At 40.5% G+C, this 19,471-nt stretch overlaps 1 protein-coding gene across 3 annotated transcripts in view; it reads left to right on the top strand.

Annotated features, from left to right (window-relative positions):
• Positions 1–6,842: 6,842 nt before the first annotated feature.
• The window catches only part of fyb1b (FYN binding protein 1 b), a 78,797-nt gene continuing 66,168 nt past the window's right edge, over positions 6,843–19,471 (top strand). For 2 of the 3 annotated variants that reach the window (XM_060935948.1, XM_060935947.1), the window contains exon 1: positions 6,843–6,998. In XM_060935948.1, the coding sequence (XP_060791931.1) occupies positions 6,996–6,998 (3 nt within the window). In that variant the 5' untranslated portion in view covers positions 6,843–6,995. The remainder of the gene's footprint in view (positions 6,999–19,471) is intronic. The other variant, XM_060935949.1, reaches the window with a different exon arrangement.

Here is a 19,471-nt window from a genome sequence, read left to right as displayed (position 1 = left end):
CATGTAAATGTATTGGGCGGCACGGTGGTGTAGTGGTTAGTGATGTCGCCTCACAGCAAGAAGGTCCGGGTCCGGGTCCGAGCCCCGTGGCCGGCGAGGGCCTTTCTGTGTGGAGTTTGCATGTTCTCCCCGTGTCCGCGTGGGTTTCCTCCGGGTGCTCCGGTTTCCCCCACAGTCCAAAGACATGCAGATTAGGTTAACTGGTGACTCTAAATTGACCGTAGGTGTGAATGTGAGTGTGAATGGTTGTCTGTGTCTATGTGTCAGCCCTGCGATAACCTGGCGACTTGTCCAGGGTGTACCCCGCCTTTTGCCCGTAGTCAGCTGGGATAGGCTCCAGCTTGCCTGCGACCCTGTAGAACAGGATAAAGCGGCTAGAGATAATGAGATGAGATGAGATGTAAATGTATTGATTGTCACCTGAACATGTGCTTAAGTAGAAGGGATAAAAATGTAGCCATTTATACAAGAGTTAATTTGGTCAATGTCACAAACTTGCATTCAAATAGTGACCTACACTATAAAGAAATATATTGTATGCAACTTGTCAGTAATTTACTGTAAAATTTACAGCATTTTCTTCCACAGTGTTGAATCCAGAATCTTGAATATTGAATATGTTCCATGTTTTAAAAAGTACACTGCCCCCAAGTGGCAGAGGCTGTATTTGCACACCCAACTGCTCCTCTCTGATCTTCATTACCTGTCCTAATAAGTAAAAATAATAAATTTTGTATTTTCATTTGTCAATAGGTAGTTCAGGAGGCTTGGTTAATTCATGCAGGCAAAAAAAAAGAGAAAAGAAAAGAATCCACCAATAATAAAACACATACTGTACATCCAGGACCTAAATTCAAAGCACTGGAATATAATTGGAATATAATTTGGATCAATATTCACGGCAGTCAAGTTTAAGTACAACATATTAATATATTGTTTAATATTCATATAAATTTAAAGCCAATTACACAGTTTATGCATATATACAGATTACATACAGTATGTTCTTGTACTAAAGAGCAGCAGAGTCTAGCAAGCTGGGAGACACATTCAGACACATCCTATCACAACTGGTACCTGGTTGTCCAGTGAACAAAACCAGATTTATACAGGTTTATAAACAGGAATGGAACAGAATTTTTGGCACCCTTTTAGAAATGGTTTAAAAAAGAGAATTAAAAGCTATATTTGAGTTTAATTGGCTTAATTTCATACTGAAAATAGAAGAGAAATCTAACCTTTAATTGGAGGCAATTTATTCCAAGAAAATAAAACCCCCACATCAAAATATATAATTTTAACAAACCATATGTGCAGCAGTTATTGCATTCCTAGGAATTCTCATGAATCCTTCACCAGGGATGCAAAAAATGCTACGTCTGTTACAACAGTGAGATTAGTTAGTGTTAGGACCTGAAAGCAACACGCACAACCAGACTATCCTTTGTTTTTTGCTTTTCATTAATAAATCTGAGAGAACACTTGAAAGAAATCAGCACGATTATTACATATAATGTTAAATATTGTTATTTGCCCCCATACTTGTGTTCTGATGTCCATAGTGCACCAAATTTAACAGAAATATTTACTTCTTCCTTTCTGCTACTTATTTCCTGTAGTAACTGCTATAAGTGAAGTTTGTCCACGTTGCACAACTCTGTATTTTCTTTAAAAGAAATAGAACTCATTATAGACCACAGTTACTTAACCCTGGCCCTGGTGTATCCTTTACCCAGTTTTCGTGACTAAAAACACTGGTAAACTTTATTGTTTGGACAATATTGGATTGTTAGTTTATTATTTTGATCTAAAGGTATAGCCTTGATAGGGTTTTGTGTAAAGGCTAGATGTTTCATTTGTTTTAAATAAACATTTTCACATTATTGCAGTGTTTCATAATGCTTGCTCATAATTTATTCTGTGTTTTGAATTATATTTTCACTGGGCAATAAAGTAACATTGGTAGGCGCAGCACCAGAGATTTTCTTCTGCTGGTGCTATGGGGTTGTTTGAATTTTCAGTGAGGGTGCTCTGAAATGTAGGGTTACCCATTAATGTGTCTGGTCACCACAGTTTAATTACCTCTGCCAAGAAGGTTATGCTTTTGGTTTGTTTGTTTGTAAGAAGGATTGCACAAAAACTACAGGCCCGATTTTCATAAAACTTGGTGGAAAAGTATAACATGGGCCAAGGAGGAACGCATTAAATTTTGGCATAGATCCAACTCACAGGGCAGCTCACAACCGAGATATACAGCTCATTGGATATACAGTGTCTTGTAAAACTATTCATCTCCTTTGGTGTTTGTCCTGTTTTGTCGCATTACAAGCTGGACTTAAAATGGATTTTTGGAGGGTTAGCACCATTTGATTTACACAACATGCCTACAAATTTTCAGGTGCAAATTGTTGTTTTATTGTGACACAAACAATAATTAAGATGAAAAAACAGAAATCTGGAGTGTGCATAGGTATTCAGCCCCTTTTGTATGAAACCCCTAAGTAAGAGCTGGTCCAACCAATTCACTTCATAAGTCACATAATTAGTTGATCAAGATCCAACTGTGTGCAATCAAAGTGTCACATGATCTGTCACATGATGTCTGTATAAATCAACCTGTTCTGGAAGGACCCTGACTCTGCAACACTACTAAGCAAGAAACATGAAAACCAAGGAGCCTCCAAACAGGTCAGAGACAAAGTTGTGGAGAAGTATAGATCAGGGTTGGGTTACAAAAAAATATCCCAAACTTTGAATATTCAACAGAGCACCATTAAATCCATTATAGCAAAATGGAAAGAATATGGCACCACTACAAACCTGACAGGAGAAGACCAAAACTGCCCACCAAAACTGACAGACTGGGCAAGGAGGGCATTAATCAGAAATGCAACAAAGACACCAGAGATAACACTGAAGGAGCTGCACAGAGCCAAAGCGGTGATGGGAGTATCTGTCCACAGAACCACTTTAAGTCGTACACTCCACAGAGCAGGGCTTTATGGAAGAGTGGCCAGAATAAAGCCATTGCTTAAGAAAACACGTTTGGAGTTTGCCCAACAGCATGTGGCAGACTCCCCAAACACATGGAAGATGATTCTCTGGTTAAATGAGACTAAAATTCAACTTTTTGGCCATCATGGGAAATGCCATGTGTGGTGCAAGCCCAACACTCTGAAAACGCCATTCCTACAGTGAAGCATGGTGGTGGCAGCATCATGCTGTGGGGATGTTTTTCATCTGCAGGGACAGGAAAGCTGGTCAGGACTGAAGGAAAGATGGATGGCACTAAATACAGGGCAATTCTGGAGGAAAACCTGTTTGAGTCGGCCAGAGGTTTGAGACTGGCATGAAGGTTCACATTCCAGCAGGACAATGACCCTAAACATACTGTTAAAGCTACATTGGAGTGTTTTAAAGGGAAACATTTAATTGTCTTTGAATGGTTTAATCAAAGCCCAGATCTCAATCCAGTTGAGAATCTTTGGCATAATTTGAAGATTGCTGTACACTAACACAGCCCATCTAACCTGAAGGAGTTGGAGCAGTTTTGCCTTGAGGAATGGGCAAAAATCCCAGTGGCTAGATGTGCTAAGCTAATAGAGACATACCCCAAGAGACTTGCAGCTGTAATTGCAGCAAAAGGTGGCTCTACAAAGTATTGACTTTTTTTTTTTTTGGTGGGGGGGGGGGGGGGGGGGTAATACCTATGCACACTCCAGACTTCAGTTTTTTCCTCTTAATTAATTTTGTCACAATAAAACAACAATTTGCACCTTTACAATCATAGGCATGTTGTGTAAATCAAATGGTGCTAACCCCCCCAAAATCCATTTTAATTCCAATTTGTAATGCAACAAAGCAGGACAAACACAAAGGGGGATGAATACTTTTGCAAGACACTGTACTGACTCGATAATGCAGAAGACATAAAATAAAAATCTATAGCAAAGTTTGTACTAAAACGACAGGGTGAACACGATTTGTGCACAGTACTGTATCTTAAAATCACTTAACATAGCTTATATCCTAACCCAACCAATCTTTCTGTTTTATTTCTGCTCACTTAGAATTGGTTCTCCTATTATAATTCAGTGCTTATACATTTTCAGTCCTATTTTTAAAAGTGCTTTTTTAGTCTTACTGCCCCCGGTTAAACAACCTGGATCTACCAACAAGTGCAAGCAGGAAGTAAATAAATCCTTTATTCAATATTGTATATTTCTAGTGTTCATGGGCGGCACTGTGTGTGTGTGTGTGTGTGTGTGTGTGTGTGTGTGTGTGTGTGTGTGTTTGAGGTGCTGTAGCTACACTTAGGATAGCCATAGCACCCCCTTAGCACCCCCAAGAAATTGTGGTTTCTCCACAGCTTAGTCTCTGACCTTTAAAAACACTTTAGATTTCCAAACATTAGTTTTCCAGCAAAAAAAAAAAAGACACACACAAACACACACATTACAGAGTGTAATGTGGTACATGGTGGTGTAATGGTTAGCACTGTCGCCTCACAGCAAGAAGGTCCTGGGTTCGAGCCCAGAGGCCGACGAGGGCCTTTCTGTGTGGAGTTTGCATGTTCTCCCTGTGTCTGTGTGGGTTTCCTCTGGGTGCTGCGGTTTCCCCCCACAGTCCAAAGACATGCGGGTTAGCCTTATTGGTGGCTCTAAATTGACCGTAGGTGTGAATGTGAGTGCGAATGGTTGTTTGTCTCTATCAGTGTCAGCCCTGTGATGACCTGGTGACTTGTCCAGGGTGTACCCCGCCTCTCGTCCATAGTCAACTGGGAATAGGCTCCAGCTTGCCTGCAACCCTGGACAGGATAAGCGGTTACGGATAATGGATGGATATTACAGAAAAATGTTTGTATGTCAGTAAAGAAAGTAGCATGTTACATAAGAGACCACTTTTCAGGGAACAAACGTAATGAAGGCTGCTGGGTTTTGCTGCAAAAATAAGAAGCAAGTGTGACAGTCAAAGTGTCCAGAAGAACCGTGTCTGGTTCTGTAAGACTCAGTAAAACCTACAGCTCATTTCGTTATAAAACTGAACACACTGTACCCAAGACTACTTTTTTCAGCACAGTGTCGTCTCACACCAAATACTGACTTTGTTTCATTTATTCCTGTTTCTGTTGTTTTATATATATATATATATATATATATATATATATATATATATATATATATATATATATATAAAATATAGAAACATTTAATTTAATTTAATTTAATTAAAAACAATAATCACCTCGTATTGTGTATATATATAAAATATTTCAATGTTAGCAAGCTGTAACATAGGCTAGTCCTTACACTATGTAATTGAAGCTATTATGATTGAGAGGCGGGGTACACCCTGGACAAGTCGCCAGGTCATCGCAGGGCTGACACATAGAGACAAACAACCATTCACACTCACATTCACACCTACAGTCAATTTAGAGTCACCAATTAGCCTAACCACCACAAGCTGGCCTTGTGGTTAGCGTGTCCACCTCTCGACCAAGAGATCGTGAATTCTATGTACGGTTGGGTCAGACCAAAGACCATCATAAAAATGGCACCTACTGCCATCTGGAAAGGCATACTGCAATACAGATGCCAGTAGGGAAGTCAAACTATCGTGTTTACCAGAGGACAAGCTTCCCACTGTAACCCTAGCTGTATAGGCGAGAGGCCGAGGGCTATAGAAACGGAGATCGGCGCCGCACCCATGCGCCTCAAAAGACCTGGTTAGTACTGGGACAGGAGACTGCCTGGGAAGACCAGATCCTGGCGTGTAAGGGATTTTGAATTAGCCTAACCTGCATATCTTTGGACTGTGGGGGAAACCGGAGCACCCGGAGGAAACCCACACAGACACGGGGAGAACATGCAAACTCCACACAGAAAGGCCCCTGTCGGCCACTGGGCTTGAACCCAGAACCTTCTTGCTGTGAGGTGACAGTGCTAACCACTACAACGCCATGCCGCCATAAAAACGATGTATTACGTAACCATCTTAAATGGTTGCATGCAGAAGTATCATAGTTCTATAAGCTGATCGTTGACTTTACTTGAGACAAGCAGTCTTTGACGTTTTCCCATCTGGAGGATATAATATGAGGAGGCAACAATCTGTGGGCCATCCTGCAGGATTGACGTTTAAGTATTATTGCTGCCACTATTGTACTGGTAGGATGATAAGTGAGTGAGTGCCAAATGATTTCTCTCTGTCTTCGCAATGGACTAATACGGGCCATGACATCATCTATTCATAGTTATAAAAAGACTCACACATTTCCTCACTTTTCTAGAGGAGTCATCATTCTCACTGTCAACGTGAAGTTTCATGTAGCTGTGAATAAGGATGGGGATTTTTGCAGTGCTTGAAATTCTGTAGGACTCTGTAGGATTAAATGGATTCAAAGAAGTGTTCATACTGTCAGCTCAAACTTCATAATAAAATTAAGCTTAAGTGCTGGTCTAACGTGTACTGTAAAAAGTCCAGTTAGACGAAAAAGCTCTAATAGACTCCAATAAATAAATATGAATGTACATATTTAAATGATATGACTAAAGGTTAAATAGTTGGGCGATTATTCATTAACTAAATCTGTCATCTCCGATCAACAGACTGCTCTGATTTAACTGATGCCTACGATAAATGTCTGTTGTTTTTGCTGGGGCATTTTTGGTTGGGGTTTTTTGTGTGCGCTTGTGTGGCCTGAGTGGCATTAAAGGTGTTGCAACGGAAATGAAGCCTGTCTGCTGTCTGTCTTTGAAAAGAACAGAAGCTCAGTATCTAATACGCAAATGACAGATGGAGCAAGTGATAGGCTTTCATGTGAACTGCAGTCCATCAGTTGTGAGGGGAAGTAGCAAGCAGCGCCCAATTGTGAGACGACAGCCACACATACGCACAAGCGTGCACACACACACACAAACACAAACACAGAGAGACAGTGGAGCTAGTGAAAAGAGTTTGTGAAACAGACACAGCAGGAGTCCACTACCACCATGGTAAGTGAAGCTTGCTCTGTGGTTTTTTTTCTTTTTCTTTTCTGTTTTGTTTAGAAGCAGGTTCTCAGTTCTGGACTTTCCAACATCGGAATAAAGCTCAGTGAAAAGTACAGCACACTGGACTCGGATTTGTAGTGCTAAGACTGCTTCTTACGGCCCTCTATTAGTCTTCACTTAGATGTGAATTCCCATGAAGAATTTCCACTTTGCCTAAAGGAAGTGTAGTCATATAAAAATACATATAGTATGTTTTAACATTTATTCATGTTTCAACCAATAGTTCCGTGTGTGACAAGTTGAAACTGGTTAGGATGGGTGGTTTGTTGTTTGCAATACCAAACAGTATTGTGTAAACCAGCAAAGTTTTTCTGCTTGCTTCATCAACAACTGTTCCTCTTTGCTTTTAAATTTGTGAACTCATCTCCGAGTTCTCCAGCTCTGTTCTCATATCCAGTGTATTCGCTCTTCTGGCTGTGTTCTCACCTACACCAGTGCACTAGTTAGTTATTACTTGCACTGGGTCAATTGTAATCATAGACGTGTATTTGGATTTATCATCGATTTTGCCAGAATGTTTCAGCAAAGTCATCTTGGGTAAATAGTTAGTATGGAAACATGGAAACAGTCTCAGGAGACAATGGAATGTCCCTTTCCTTATTTCCTTAAAATGTTTATTTTTTATAGATTCATGTGTGGGCGGCACGGTGATGTAGTGGTTAGCGCTGTCACCTCACAGCAAGAAGGTTCTGGGTTAAAGGCCAGTGGCCAACCAGGGCCTTTTTGTGTGGAGTTTACATGTTGTCTGTGTGGGTTTCCTCCGGGTGCTCCGGTTTCCCTCACAGTCCAAAGACATGCAGGTTAAGTTAACTGGTGACTTTAAATTGACCGTAGGTGTGAATGTGAGTGTGAATGGTTGTCTGTGTCTATTGGCCCTTTTCCACTACCCTTTTTCAGCTCACTTCAGCTCGCTTCAGCTCACTTCAGCCCGACACGGCTCGCGTTTCGACTACCAAAAACCAGCACGACTCAGCTCGTTTCAGCCCTGCTTAGCCCCTAAAACTCGCACCGTTTTGGAGTGGGGCTGAAGCGAGCCAAACCGTGCCGACTGAGGTTGGGGGCGTGAGCAGACACTCCCCTGTGCACTGATTGGTGAGGAGGAGTGTCCTCACATGCCCACACACGCCCCGCGAGCGCGCTGGGATCTGTAAACACCGCAAACCCGGAAGAAGGAGAATAATTACGAATTACGAGAATTTCTGAAGCCTTATGCGCCTCGCCTCATCTATACGCTCTTGCCAGTATCTGTCCGCGTTGTCGGTGACAACAAGCCACAGCACCGAGACCAGCAACACTAACGACTCCATGTCCTCCATGTTTATTGTTTACTATTCGGGTCGTGAGACTACCGCTTAAAAGATCACTGAATCAGTGACATACAGAGCATCGTGGACGAGTTCGCGGAGCGCAAGGCTCGCCGTATGCCCTTCAAATAATGCGCGCAGTAGGCTATTGATGTTTTATTATGAGCCATGTACAGTATGTCGCCTAATGTTTTTTTTTTGTTTCTGAGTTACATGCTCGTTTGAAGGACTTAGTGTACAAACTAACATAGTTGCACCCCGTAGTGTTGAAATTGGTAAACACAGTGCATTCAGTGAGGTTTGCACCGCCCTCCTTTTATTTCTGACTCTTCCTGTCAGCGTTGCAACCTCTGAGCGCTCATTCGTATGCCCTTCAAATAATGTGCGCAGTATAGGCTATTGATGTTTTATTATGAGCCATGTACAGTATCCTAATGTTTTTTGTTTCTGAGTTACATGTTCGTTTGAAGGACTTGATGTACTAAATAATAGTTGCACCCGGTAGTGTTGAAATTGGTAAACACCGCAGTTGCGGACATTTTGTAGCCTAAAATGATGTTATGATAAGCTTTAATAAAGGGCCCGGTCATTTGCCCCGCCCCCGGCCCGGCTCTGACTTGTTCCGCCACTGTCACTGATGTCACTGTTTGCGCTGCTTAACGGCATCACATGACGTCCACCCACTTTCACTAACTCCACCCAATGTGTCCACCCACTTCCAGCCAGCACGGTTCAGCGCGGTTGTAGTCGAAATGCAACTCCAACAGCCCCGCTCAGCTCGACTCAGCTCGACTCGGCACGGCACGGCACGGCTCAGCCGCGTTTGTAGTGGAAAAGCGGCATATGTGTCAGCCCTGTGATGACCTGGCGACTTGTCCAGGGTGTACCCCGCCTTTCGCCCGTAGTCAGCTGGGATAGGCTCCAGCTTGCCTGTGACCCTGTAGTACAGGATAAAGCGGCTAGAGATAATGAGATGAGATGAGTATAATACAAACGTCTGTTCATATTTTTGGCTAAACCTTAAGCAGTTGGAGCTGTAATTCTCTATAATTAACTTAAGTGGAAATTATTGTGTTTTACAGAAAGGCTGAAATAGTTTTACCCTCCGAGTACTCCTTTTAATAATGCCGTCATCTCGTTACATGTTTAGTATAACACTAAGATCAGAGAGCTGTTCACACTGTTTTCAAGTGTTGCTGAATTCTCAGTTCTGATTGGTCAGAAGCTGTTGACCGATTGAACAGCTGGTCTGACAGTAGTGCAGTGTCGTAGCGCATTCTGATATGTTATCGTTTCTATAGTAATGTATTCACAGGGACTTGTATGCTAGATGCTCTACACAATCTAAGACCAATAATAAATAGATTAACAAAATACGTGTTGTTTTTTAACACAGAAAATCATAATCGTTGATATGATTAAGCAGTTTTTCTGTAAGCAGTAGTTTATGGAAGGAGTCTTCAGTATCAATGCTTTATAACAATTAGCAGTAACGCTGTCACATTAAGTTTTCTGCCACAGCAAAGTCTTTGGGATAGAAAAGTTTGCTCTTTCTAGTTTCTCAGTAACAAGGCAAGCTGCATGTGAGGGTTTACACTACCGTTCAAAAGTTTGGGGTCACTTTGAAATTTCCTTATTTTTGAAAGAAAAGCACTGTTCTTTTCAATGAAGATCATTTTAAACTAATCAGAAATCCACTCTATACATTGCTAATGTGGTAAATGACTATTCTAGCTGCAAATGTCTGGTTTTTGGTGCAATATCTCCATAGGTGTATAGAGGCCCATTTCCAGCAACTCTCACTCCAGTGTTCTAATGGTACAATGTGTTTGCTCATTGCCTCAGAAGGCTAATGGATGATTAGAAAACCCTTGTACAATCATGTTAGCACAGCTGAAAACAGTTTAGCTCTTTAGAGAAGCTATAAAACTGACCTTCCTTTGAGCAGATTGAGTTTCTGGTCTGGAGCATCACATTTGTGGGGTCGATTAAATGCTCAAAATGGCCAGAAAACTGTCTTGACTATATTTTCTATTCATTTTACAACTTATGGTGGGAAATAAAAGTGTGACTTTTCACGGAAAACACAAAATTGTCTGGGTGACCCCAAACTTTTGAACGGTAGTGTATATGAATGAATATTTGTAGTTGCTATAACATATCAGGTATCACTGTTGTGGTATAGGACGAATAAACACTTCTGGACATGTGGTTATCGGAAAATTATCAACTTCAGGGAGGTAAAAATAACTGCTTCATCACATTTCCCCATCATTGATTATTATTACCCAATAACAGCATAACATATTTAATACATTTTATATTATGATTATACTGTATATTGAATATTGTATATATTGTATTTTGTCTACTTGTCTATAGTACTTATAACAATTAAACTGCAATTAAAAAATAAACATTGACAGGCAGTGTACAGCATCATGCTGTATACATTAAAGCCAGATGGCCTTTTGAGTTCATATAATTGGTGAAATTTAGTTTCCTCTGAAATTTGGTCATTGTGATATATGTTTATTTCTGTAATATCTCACAAAAAAGGCCATTCTGTGGCTGGGAAGTTATTTAATTTGAGGGGATTCCCTCACAAATAATGTGCATGAAATCGCTCGCTTCGCACAGTCAAGAAGATAGAGGAAGTCCGTATGGCATGCGCAGGTTTACCTTCTTCTTCTTCTTCTTTTTCTTCTTCTTTTGGGTTTTACGGTAGCTGGCATCCAGTGTTGTATTACTGCCATCTACAGGTTTACCTTGACTGTGCACTGACACTTACATCATTCTGTCACTAAACGAACAGCTGATCACACCAAGGTGCTTGCTGACCGCCGATATTTATTAGTTTGGTCCTGTGTTTCCTTTCCTTCGCAACATAACATCTTTTCTTCTCACTTTCCGTTACTGTCATCGGTCTTTCAAGTTTCATTTGCATCCTCAATTTTTTCTCCTGTTTCATATTTGTATCCCACAATGCCTTGCGCGAACGGGGAAAGCCCACCATGTGATGCATGACGTAGTATCTTGAATTGGGTCACGGTGAAGCAGGAAAAAAAATAGCGGAGAATTTAGGGCCATGTGGCCCTAAATTCATTAATTGTTCTATTTTTAAAAAACAAATAAAATTGGAAGTCTGTGATTCGAATTCAGTAGCTTTTGGTCCACTAAATAAAAATAACTGGGTGTTGGAGAAAATTCTTTTTTTGACCTACACTTGAAAAATCTGAAAGGCAGTCTACCTTTAAGTTCACTGAAATAAGAGATATTACAGGAACACATGCCTGCTGCCTTTGTCCTGTTGCTTTGCATCTTCTCAAGCCCTTATTTCTGTCCACTTCTTGTGCCTCTTCAGAATATAACACAACTTCAAATATAGCACAATATAACACAGATGCTGTGGTAGCATCTGAAGTGTGAGAATTCACTCTGTTTATGCATGTGGTTAACCACAAATACCTTGCAAACAGGACAAGGTCAGGTGTTCACATGAAAATACCACTCTCTGAGGGAGCGCACCATCATTTTAATATTCTGCGACTCAAACATGTTTCATCCAGGTTACAGAAAGGACAGTGATACTGTAATTTATGTTGAGTAATGGCTGTTTTTATGTTAAAGACAAAACTTCTGCTTTCTCCTCTGCTCATTTCTCTGAGTATTAACAGCCCTGGTTGTAGTCAGCTGTATAAGAACATCTTTCCTGGGCTTATCTGCACTTCCTGGTGTTAGGCCTGTTCCCAGTCCTGCAGTGCTCATTACTCAGGGTGTGTCAGTGCACCTGTCTAGCCGCCACTTCAGACCTGATAACTGGCTCTTGGTGCCAACAAAGGAAAAAAGTGGGGCTTTCTGATCTGCTGCCAGGGCATGATGGTGGGGTGCATGACCACCAGTACCAACAAGCTTTTCACATACTCTAAAATGTCATTTGCATGATAACATAAAGAAGGACCTGACAGACTGGTTTTAGCAATGAAACCTATTCAGACCTGGCCACTTTTTCATGCTCTGCTTTTGTCCAAATCTGTCTCTTTCTCTGTTCTGACAGTGTTGCCAACTTGGTGACTTTGTCACTAGATTTAGTGACTATTTAGATCTCTTCAGTGACTTCATGTTTTAAAAGAGCCTAGTGACAATTCCAGTGACTTTTTGAGCTGCAATAATGACAGTGCTGCACTCCATACTCAACAGTTGCCAGTTATACAAGTTAAATAAGCAGGTTCACTTGACTCACAACCAGTGTGCAAAGCCTGACTGAGTGGCACTTGCATGAGTCATGTTCCCAACAACTAATCACTGTTCACTGGTGTTTCCCAATGACCAGTTGGTTCCCAATGATCACCATTGTTCCCCTTCCCCCCCCCCGGTTTATTCCAGTTTTAGCCTTCTAGGTAATCAGTCATAAATAAAACAACATTGGCTGTAAATAATAAATGGACACACTAAAGTGCCATCCATAAAGCCCAGCGCGCATGGGCGATTTTCCGTCGCTTGGTTGTGCAAATTTTTGATGCAAGTGAAAAATTACTTCATGTGCGGATATTTGCGATGGCAAATTTTTTTGTTGCTTGCGACAGATCGGATGTATCAAACATGCTTGATATTCTGTGACAAAAAAAATCACCAGTCGCTGACTTGTTGCAGAGATATTGCCACATATACGTACGTGTCTTTGCGATAATGAAGCGATCACCTCCAAAGGCTAAGCCAATCGATGTCCGTGAAGTAGTCATGTGATTTCCACGTGACTTGCATCCCCCTCCCCAAATCGCCCAGTGGTCGCAGATAACGCGTACACAGCTACCCGAGAGGGGAAACTTGCGTCCAAATTCGCAATATGCTTGCGATGAGAAGTCGTCCATGTGCGCCGGGCTTTACACACAAAAAAAATGTTTGTATCTGAGCAGCATATTACATAGGAGACCACTTTTCAAATTAAAAAAGAAAACATACTGAAGGCTACTGGGTTTTGCTGCAAAATTAAGAAGCAAGTGTGACAGTCAGAGTGTCCAGAAGAACTGTGGCTGGTTCTGCAAGATGCTCAGTAAAACCTACAGCTCATTTCCTTATCAAACTGCACTCACTGTACCTGAGACGACTAGTTTTTTTTTTTTAAGCAAAGGGTCGTATCACACCAAATATCGACTTTGTTTAATTTATTATGGCTTACTGCTGTTTATAGTATTTTTTTTTTTTTTTTAATTTTGAAACATTTCACGTCATTATTTTTTAAGCCATTTTTGGTCTACAACATTTCTTTACATGTGCCTAAGACTTTTGCACAGTACTCTGTGTGTGTGTGTGTGTGTGTGTGTGTATATAAGTTCATATGAAAAATATGAGTAGCATATTTCCTCGTAAAACACTTGTGTACATGGCACCCCTTCTAAAGATTCGTAAAATGGGTTAGAAAAAAATCCACCTTTTTGTGAAGTAGTCATCCCACACTAAAACAATGAGAAAAAAAATCAAACATTTAATTGAAATAAATTCATTCAGAGAAAAACAAATCCCTCATCAAGAAATACTTTGTTTCAACAAAAACGCGTGCCATTATTATTGGCACCACTGGAAATTATTTTCATGTCTGCAACCTGTTTGCACCCAAGACTCCACTACCCAGAATTCACAGCAGCCTTCAAATATGGCCACCATGGACTACTACAACACCCATTCTGCACTTCACTCCTCACAGATTACTAATTGCACACACCTGTTCACCATCATCACAGCTCACCAATTTAAAGGGGAACTGAAGGCAAATGTTTTATTATCAAAATTCTATTTATCTCATTTTATTAAATATCGGAATGCATTTTTGACAGCTATTTTGTCGCTGCTATAGCAAGTTATGAGTCTTTGAAATATGCTATGGAATATATCAGTCCATATGTCAAAGCAATGGCCATAAACGAGATTTGTTGAGACCTGTGCGTGACATCGTAGGACGGAAGTAAAACGTACAGCGGAAATCAAAGTGACCAACATCTGCCAACGTTGTCAAAAGATGCATGTGCCCTCTTTCGAATGCTGATGTAATCAAGCCGGAAGTTTTGTTTGTTTTAATAGCAATCAGGAAAGTTTGAAAAAAGTATGCAGTAATCGTCATTTAAACTCGTTTTTGTGCAATATTTCGTTTGGAAAACAGTTTTCAAAATGGCGGTACTGACACCTCGCTGACACTTCACGTTTCGAAGTCTCGCACAAGTCTCATGAAGATCGCGCGGATAAGCAACGCCTGCCGTGGACCAAATGAACTAAATTCAACATGGCTAAAAACTGAATAGGCCGATAAGTATAATATTTAATTGCAATTAGTTGCCAATACGAGTCACGATATAAGGTTACTAAAACCGAAAACGTAATTGAATAACACATTAATTAAGAAATAAAGCAAGTTTAAAAATTACTTCAGTTCCTCTTTGAGGACTCTGTTCATAGTTTGTTGCTGTGAAGTATATGGTCAGTTTTTACTGTCTGATTTTACCCAGGCTTTTCTCATTGTGCTGCTGATTTTGGTTTGGACTTTGCCCTTTTGATATTGCCTCTGATATTCTGTTTGTGCCTCGCCTGACCTTTGCCTGTTTTTGGAGTCTGGTTCTTGCTCACGATTTGGATTTATCTGCCAGTTTACCTGAGTAAACCTGCTTTTACATCTGTCTATGGCCTGCGTTCCTAACAATTATGATGAACATGATGTAACTGAAGCGTATTTTCCATTTAAATTGTAAATGTTTGAGTTGACTGGAGTGTCTAGAAACTTTCAAGCTGTAATCTATGACTTCCTAATTAACTGGGGTACAAGTATGAGGTGACAGAGATCAAATTCTTTTAGTCATCCATCAACATGGGAAAAATAAGAGAACACGCAAACCAAATGAGGAAGAAGTGTGTTGGCCTTGATAAAAAAAAAAATTATCTACGCTCCTGAAATTGTCCATTTCTACTGTTAGGGCAATAATAAAAAAGTGGACACCAACTGGAACTGTTACACTTGCCTGGAAGAGGATCCAAGTTTATTTTGCCCCCACATACAGTGAGCAGGATGGTAAGAGAGGCAAAAAAAAAAAAATCCCCAAGGAACACTGTTGATGATTTACAAGAAAAAGTAAAATCTGAGGGTTTCCAAGTCTCCAAAACCACCATCAGATGTCACCTCCATGCCAACAGATTATTTGGAAGGTATGCCAAGAAAACAAAAGTATGTCCTGTCAGTTTAGCACAAAAGGAAGTGCCTGAAATTTGTGAAACGCTGCTACAACTTTCACTGGAACCATGTTCTCTGGTTTGATGTCACAAAAATGGAGCTTTTTGACAAACACTTGAGGTGGGTTTGGGATTTAAAAAAAAAAAAAAAAAAGGATGGCTTTAAAGTGCACATCTTGGGTATATTTAGGAGCAAGATCAATGTAATTCTCCTATTTTATATTAAACTTTGGTCAAATATCTGTCACATTGTGCATTTTTTTTACCTTGCGCAATACCAGAAAAATCCAGTTGAAATCAAGCCATTTGAGGCAAATTCGTCCGCCTCTGAAAAAAATTGCCATTTGGATTTCCCGGCAAACATTGATTTTCGTGACATCACGTGCGGGACGCCTCCCTCTGAATCCCATGTCAGCGTTGGTTTATGAGAATACGACCTGGTGGTTTTCTGCAAATTTCTTCAACGTTATCACGTATGAGTTAACAGATGTATCGTAGGAGGGTGTAGCAACACCAATCGTGATGGGATTAGTACTCATCGTTTTCCAAAAGACCGGACAATGAGAGAGAAATGGGACAACAGACCACAGCATCATATGCCGGGCTCACTTCATAAAGCCTGACAACTTTGGGAACTATTTGCAGTGGGAAATGGGTTTCAAGAAGCAACCTGCTCTGAAAAAAGACACAGTTCCATCTGTTAGAATGCCCAAAGCAACACCGTCTCCATTTGTGTCAGTGTCACCAAAGGTGCCAGCCGTGTTCGTCTCCCAACAGAAGGCAAAGTGCCACATCCACCGAGTCCCTCTTTTAGGTTGGGCTGGGAATCGAACCCGGGTCGCTGGTGTAGGAACCCAGCAAACCCCCACTAGGCCACCAGGGGAATGACTCAAGTGCAGAGGAGTGAGACGAAAGTTAGAGTTCAAACAGTTTATTCACCAAAGCCCAAAAGATCCAAAGTTTGTGAAAAAGCAAAAATCCAAAAAAGAAAATTACAAACACACAGGAGATACAAGAAAAACATCCAAAAGTTCAAAAGTCCAAAAATCCAAAACCAAGGCAAAGAAAGCAAAAATCCAAACGCTCAGAAGATACAAAAAACGGCAAGGGTCCAAGTAAACAGAAACAGTCCAAATGTCCTAAGAGAGTAGAGTTCCAAAAACACAAGTAGACAGGCAAGGTACCGTACACAGCACAAAGGCAACTAGACATGAACAGCACAAAGACTCAGTAACAAGAGACACAAAATGGGGTAGTATAAATACCCAAAGTAATAGGACACATGACCAGGTAAAATTGGCAATTAAGAAAATAGGCGGAGCAGTACATAAAGAACAGGTGGGGCACAAGGCACATGAAAAACAAAGAAGCACATGGCTGTCCAAACAAACACAAATCACAGATGCAATAGCGGCCTCTAGAGACCGAGATAGTCACAACGCCTAACACCCTCGAAGCTGAGGACCAAGCAGAGCCGAGAAAAAGACCAAGAAAATCGGCAATTCACAAGTTGACTGTTGCCAGGGTAAGAAATAAGAGAGACGATACTCTAAATTAGGTGTTCCTGTGTTTGTGTGGTACATGGATAATGCTATTTATTGACACACACAAAAGTAAACAACACAAAAGCGCTGGGCGATAATACACTTACTTCACATGTATCAAGGGCTATGCGTGTCAGGGCTTGAGATCTTGGGACCTGTCAAACACATTAAATGTATATACAACCCTGCTTAGCTGATTCCATGTGTGTAGCTTATGAAATCTTTCTCCTACAGTAGCCAGTACTCTTCTAAATGAAGAAATATATAAATACATAAAAGTAATTAGAAAAAAAATATGATTTATGTAACAATAGATAGATGAGCATTGACACATGAATCCATGGGTTTAGAAACTGAAGCTTTTAACTATCATTTCAACGCAAAATTACTAGCTGCTAAAGTTGGTCTACACAGACTGTGCACTGAATCCATGCAGGGTCTCTCTGCCTGCTGGCGGATCCGCACGTGACGTCATGAATCTGGATCAATCTGGCTCCAGACTCCCTTGGGATTTTTCCAGATGTGTTTTGTTTTATTTTTTTTCTGCTGTAGACAGATGGCCTTGTGCAAAATTACCCTTCTGGATGAGTGTGTAAAGGGACATACTTTCATATAAAAATAACCCCACTAAATTGGTCCAGGATATGCTCTTTAATCAAAATAGCCTGATCCCAACTGTAAAATATAGTGGAAGTTCTGTGATGTTTTGGGGCCGTTTTTCCTCCAAAGGCCCTGGAAACCTTGTTAGGGTACATGCCATCATGGACTCCATGAAATACCAGGATGTTTTAAGTCAAAATCTGACTGTATCTGCTGGGGAAACTGAAACTGGGTCATCATTGATCTGAAGCATATGTCCACATCAACACAAAAATGGTTAGCTGATCACAGAATTAAGCTTCTTCCGTGGCCATCTCAGTCCCCTGACCTGAACCCCATTGAAAACCTGTGGGGTGAGCTGAAGAGGAGAGAGCGCAAGAGAGGGTCTAGGACCCTGGATGATCTGGAGAGACTGTGTAAAGGGGAATGGTCTCAAATGATTCAGTGCTGTTTTACTGGCAAAGGAAAGTTGGACAAAGTATTAAATGCAGGGGTGCCAATAATGATGGCACGTGTGCGTTTGTTGAAAATAATTATTTCTTGATGAGGGATGTTCTCTGAATAAATTTTATTTTAAATTTATAAGGTTGCATTTTTCTCTTTCAGTGTGATATATATATATACACACACACACACACACACACACACACACACATCATGACATAACACACACCAAGACCATATATAAAATCAGAATCTAATTTTATTGCTATATCCATTATGTCGTAATTTTATGGCTCTGCAAGCAAATAGCTTTCTTCCTGCTGCAAAGTAACAAAGCGGAAGATACAGAACAGTGTGATATCTTTCTAACTGGCAGGTCATCTACCATTAAAACCGGAGTAGGTTTCATTTCAGATAACACATTTGTCTTTGGATGAACACTGCACAACTTCCTGCCATTATAGTTTAATGTGTTTATTTACTCAGTTCCTTTCTGATCACAATCAGTCTTTTAGTTTGGTGAAGGCAGCACTGGAGCCCACTGTATTACAGAAGAGCAGGTAAAAGAAAAAAAATTACTTTTTATTGCATGGATTTTTTCCCATTTGTATCATAAAGATAATATTTGCTTTCATTGTTTAACTTTTATATTACAGTGAGATCTGGCAAAGCAGTTTGCAGTGGTTATTCAAGAAACATTAGCTACTAAAAAGAAAAGCTAAGAACATGGTGTAGCATAATACATCTATAGAACAGAGGAATATAGGACAAATTAAGAAACTTTGATAAGGACAGACATGAGTAGAGGAACTGTACATCTCTTACAGCCAGTATAAAGCCAATACAAAAATGTTTTTGAGCACTGATGGCAAATCTTTGTCCAAAAATCAAATAGTAAGTTTAATTTTTCAGCCAAGATATTTGTTGTCTGATATTTACTCCCTAGTTTTGCAATGGAGATATAACACTCATGGAAATTTGTCACCCAGAATATTTTCCTTCATTATCCCACGCCCAAACGAAGTTTGGCGGGGGATATAGAAATGGGGTCCGTCCATCCGGTCACGTTTTCGTTTCTGGGCCATATCTTTAAAACTACTGAAGATATCTTCAGGAAATTTTGTATACATATCAGGCAATACGTGAACTGGTGCCTTTTGCTATTTTGGATTTTTGAAAAAAAAAGTATTTTCAAATTTTTACATAAAAAAATAGGCGGCACGGTGGTGTAGTGGTTAGCACTGTCGCCTCACAGCAAGAAGGTCCTGGGTTCGAGCCCCGGGGCCGGCGAGGGCCTTTCTGTGTGGAG

This window comes from Neoarius graeffei, chromosome 12 (assembly GCF_027579695.1).
Source record: "Neoarius graeffei isolate fNeoGra1 chromosome 12, fNeoGra1.pri, whole genome shotgun sequence".
In the NCBI taxonomy this organism is placed as follows: domain Eukaryota; kingdom Metazoa; phylum Chordata; class Actinopteri; order Siluriformes; family Ariidae; genus Neoarius; species Neoarius graeffei.
Note: the sequence above shows the minus strand (reverse complement) of the source record. Positions and strands in the feature narration are given on the sequence as shown.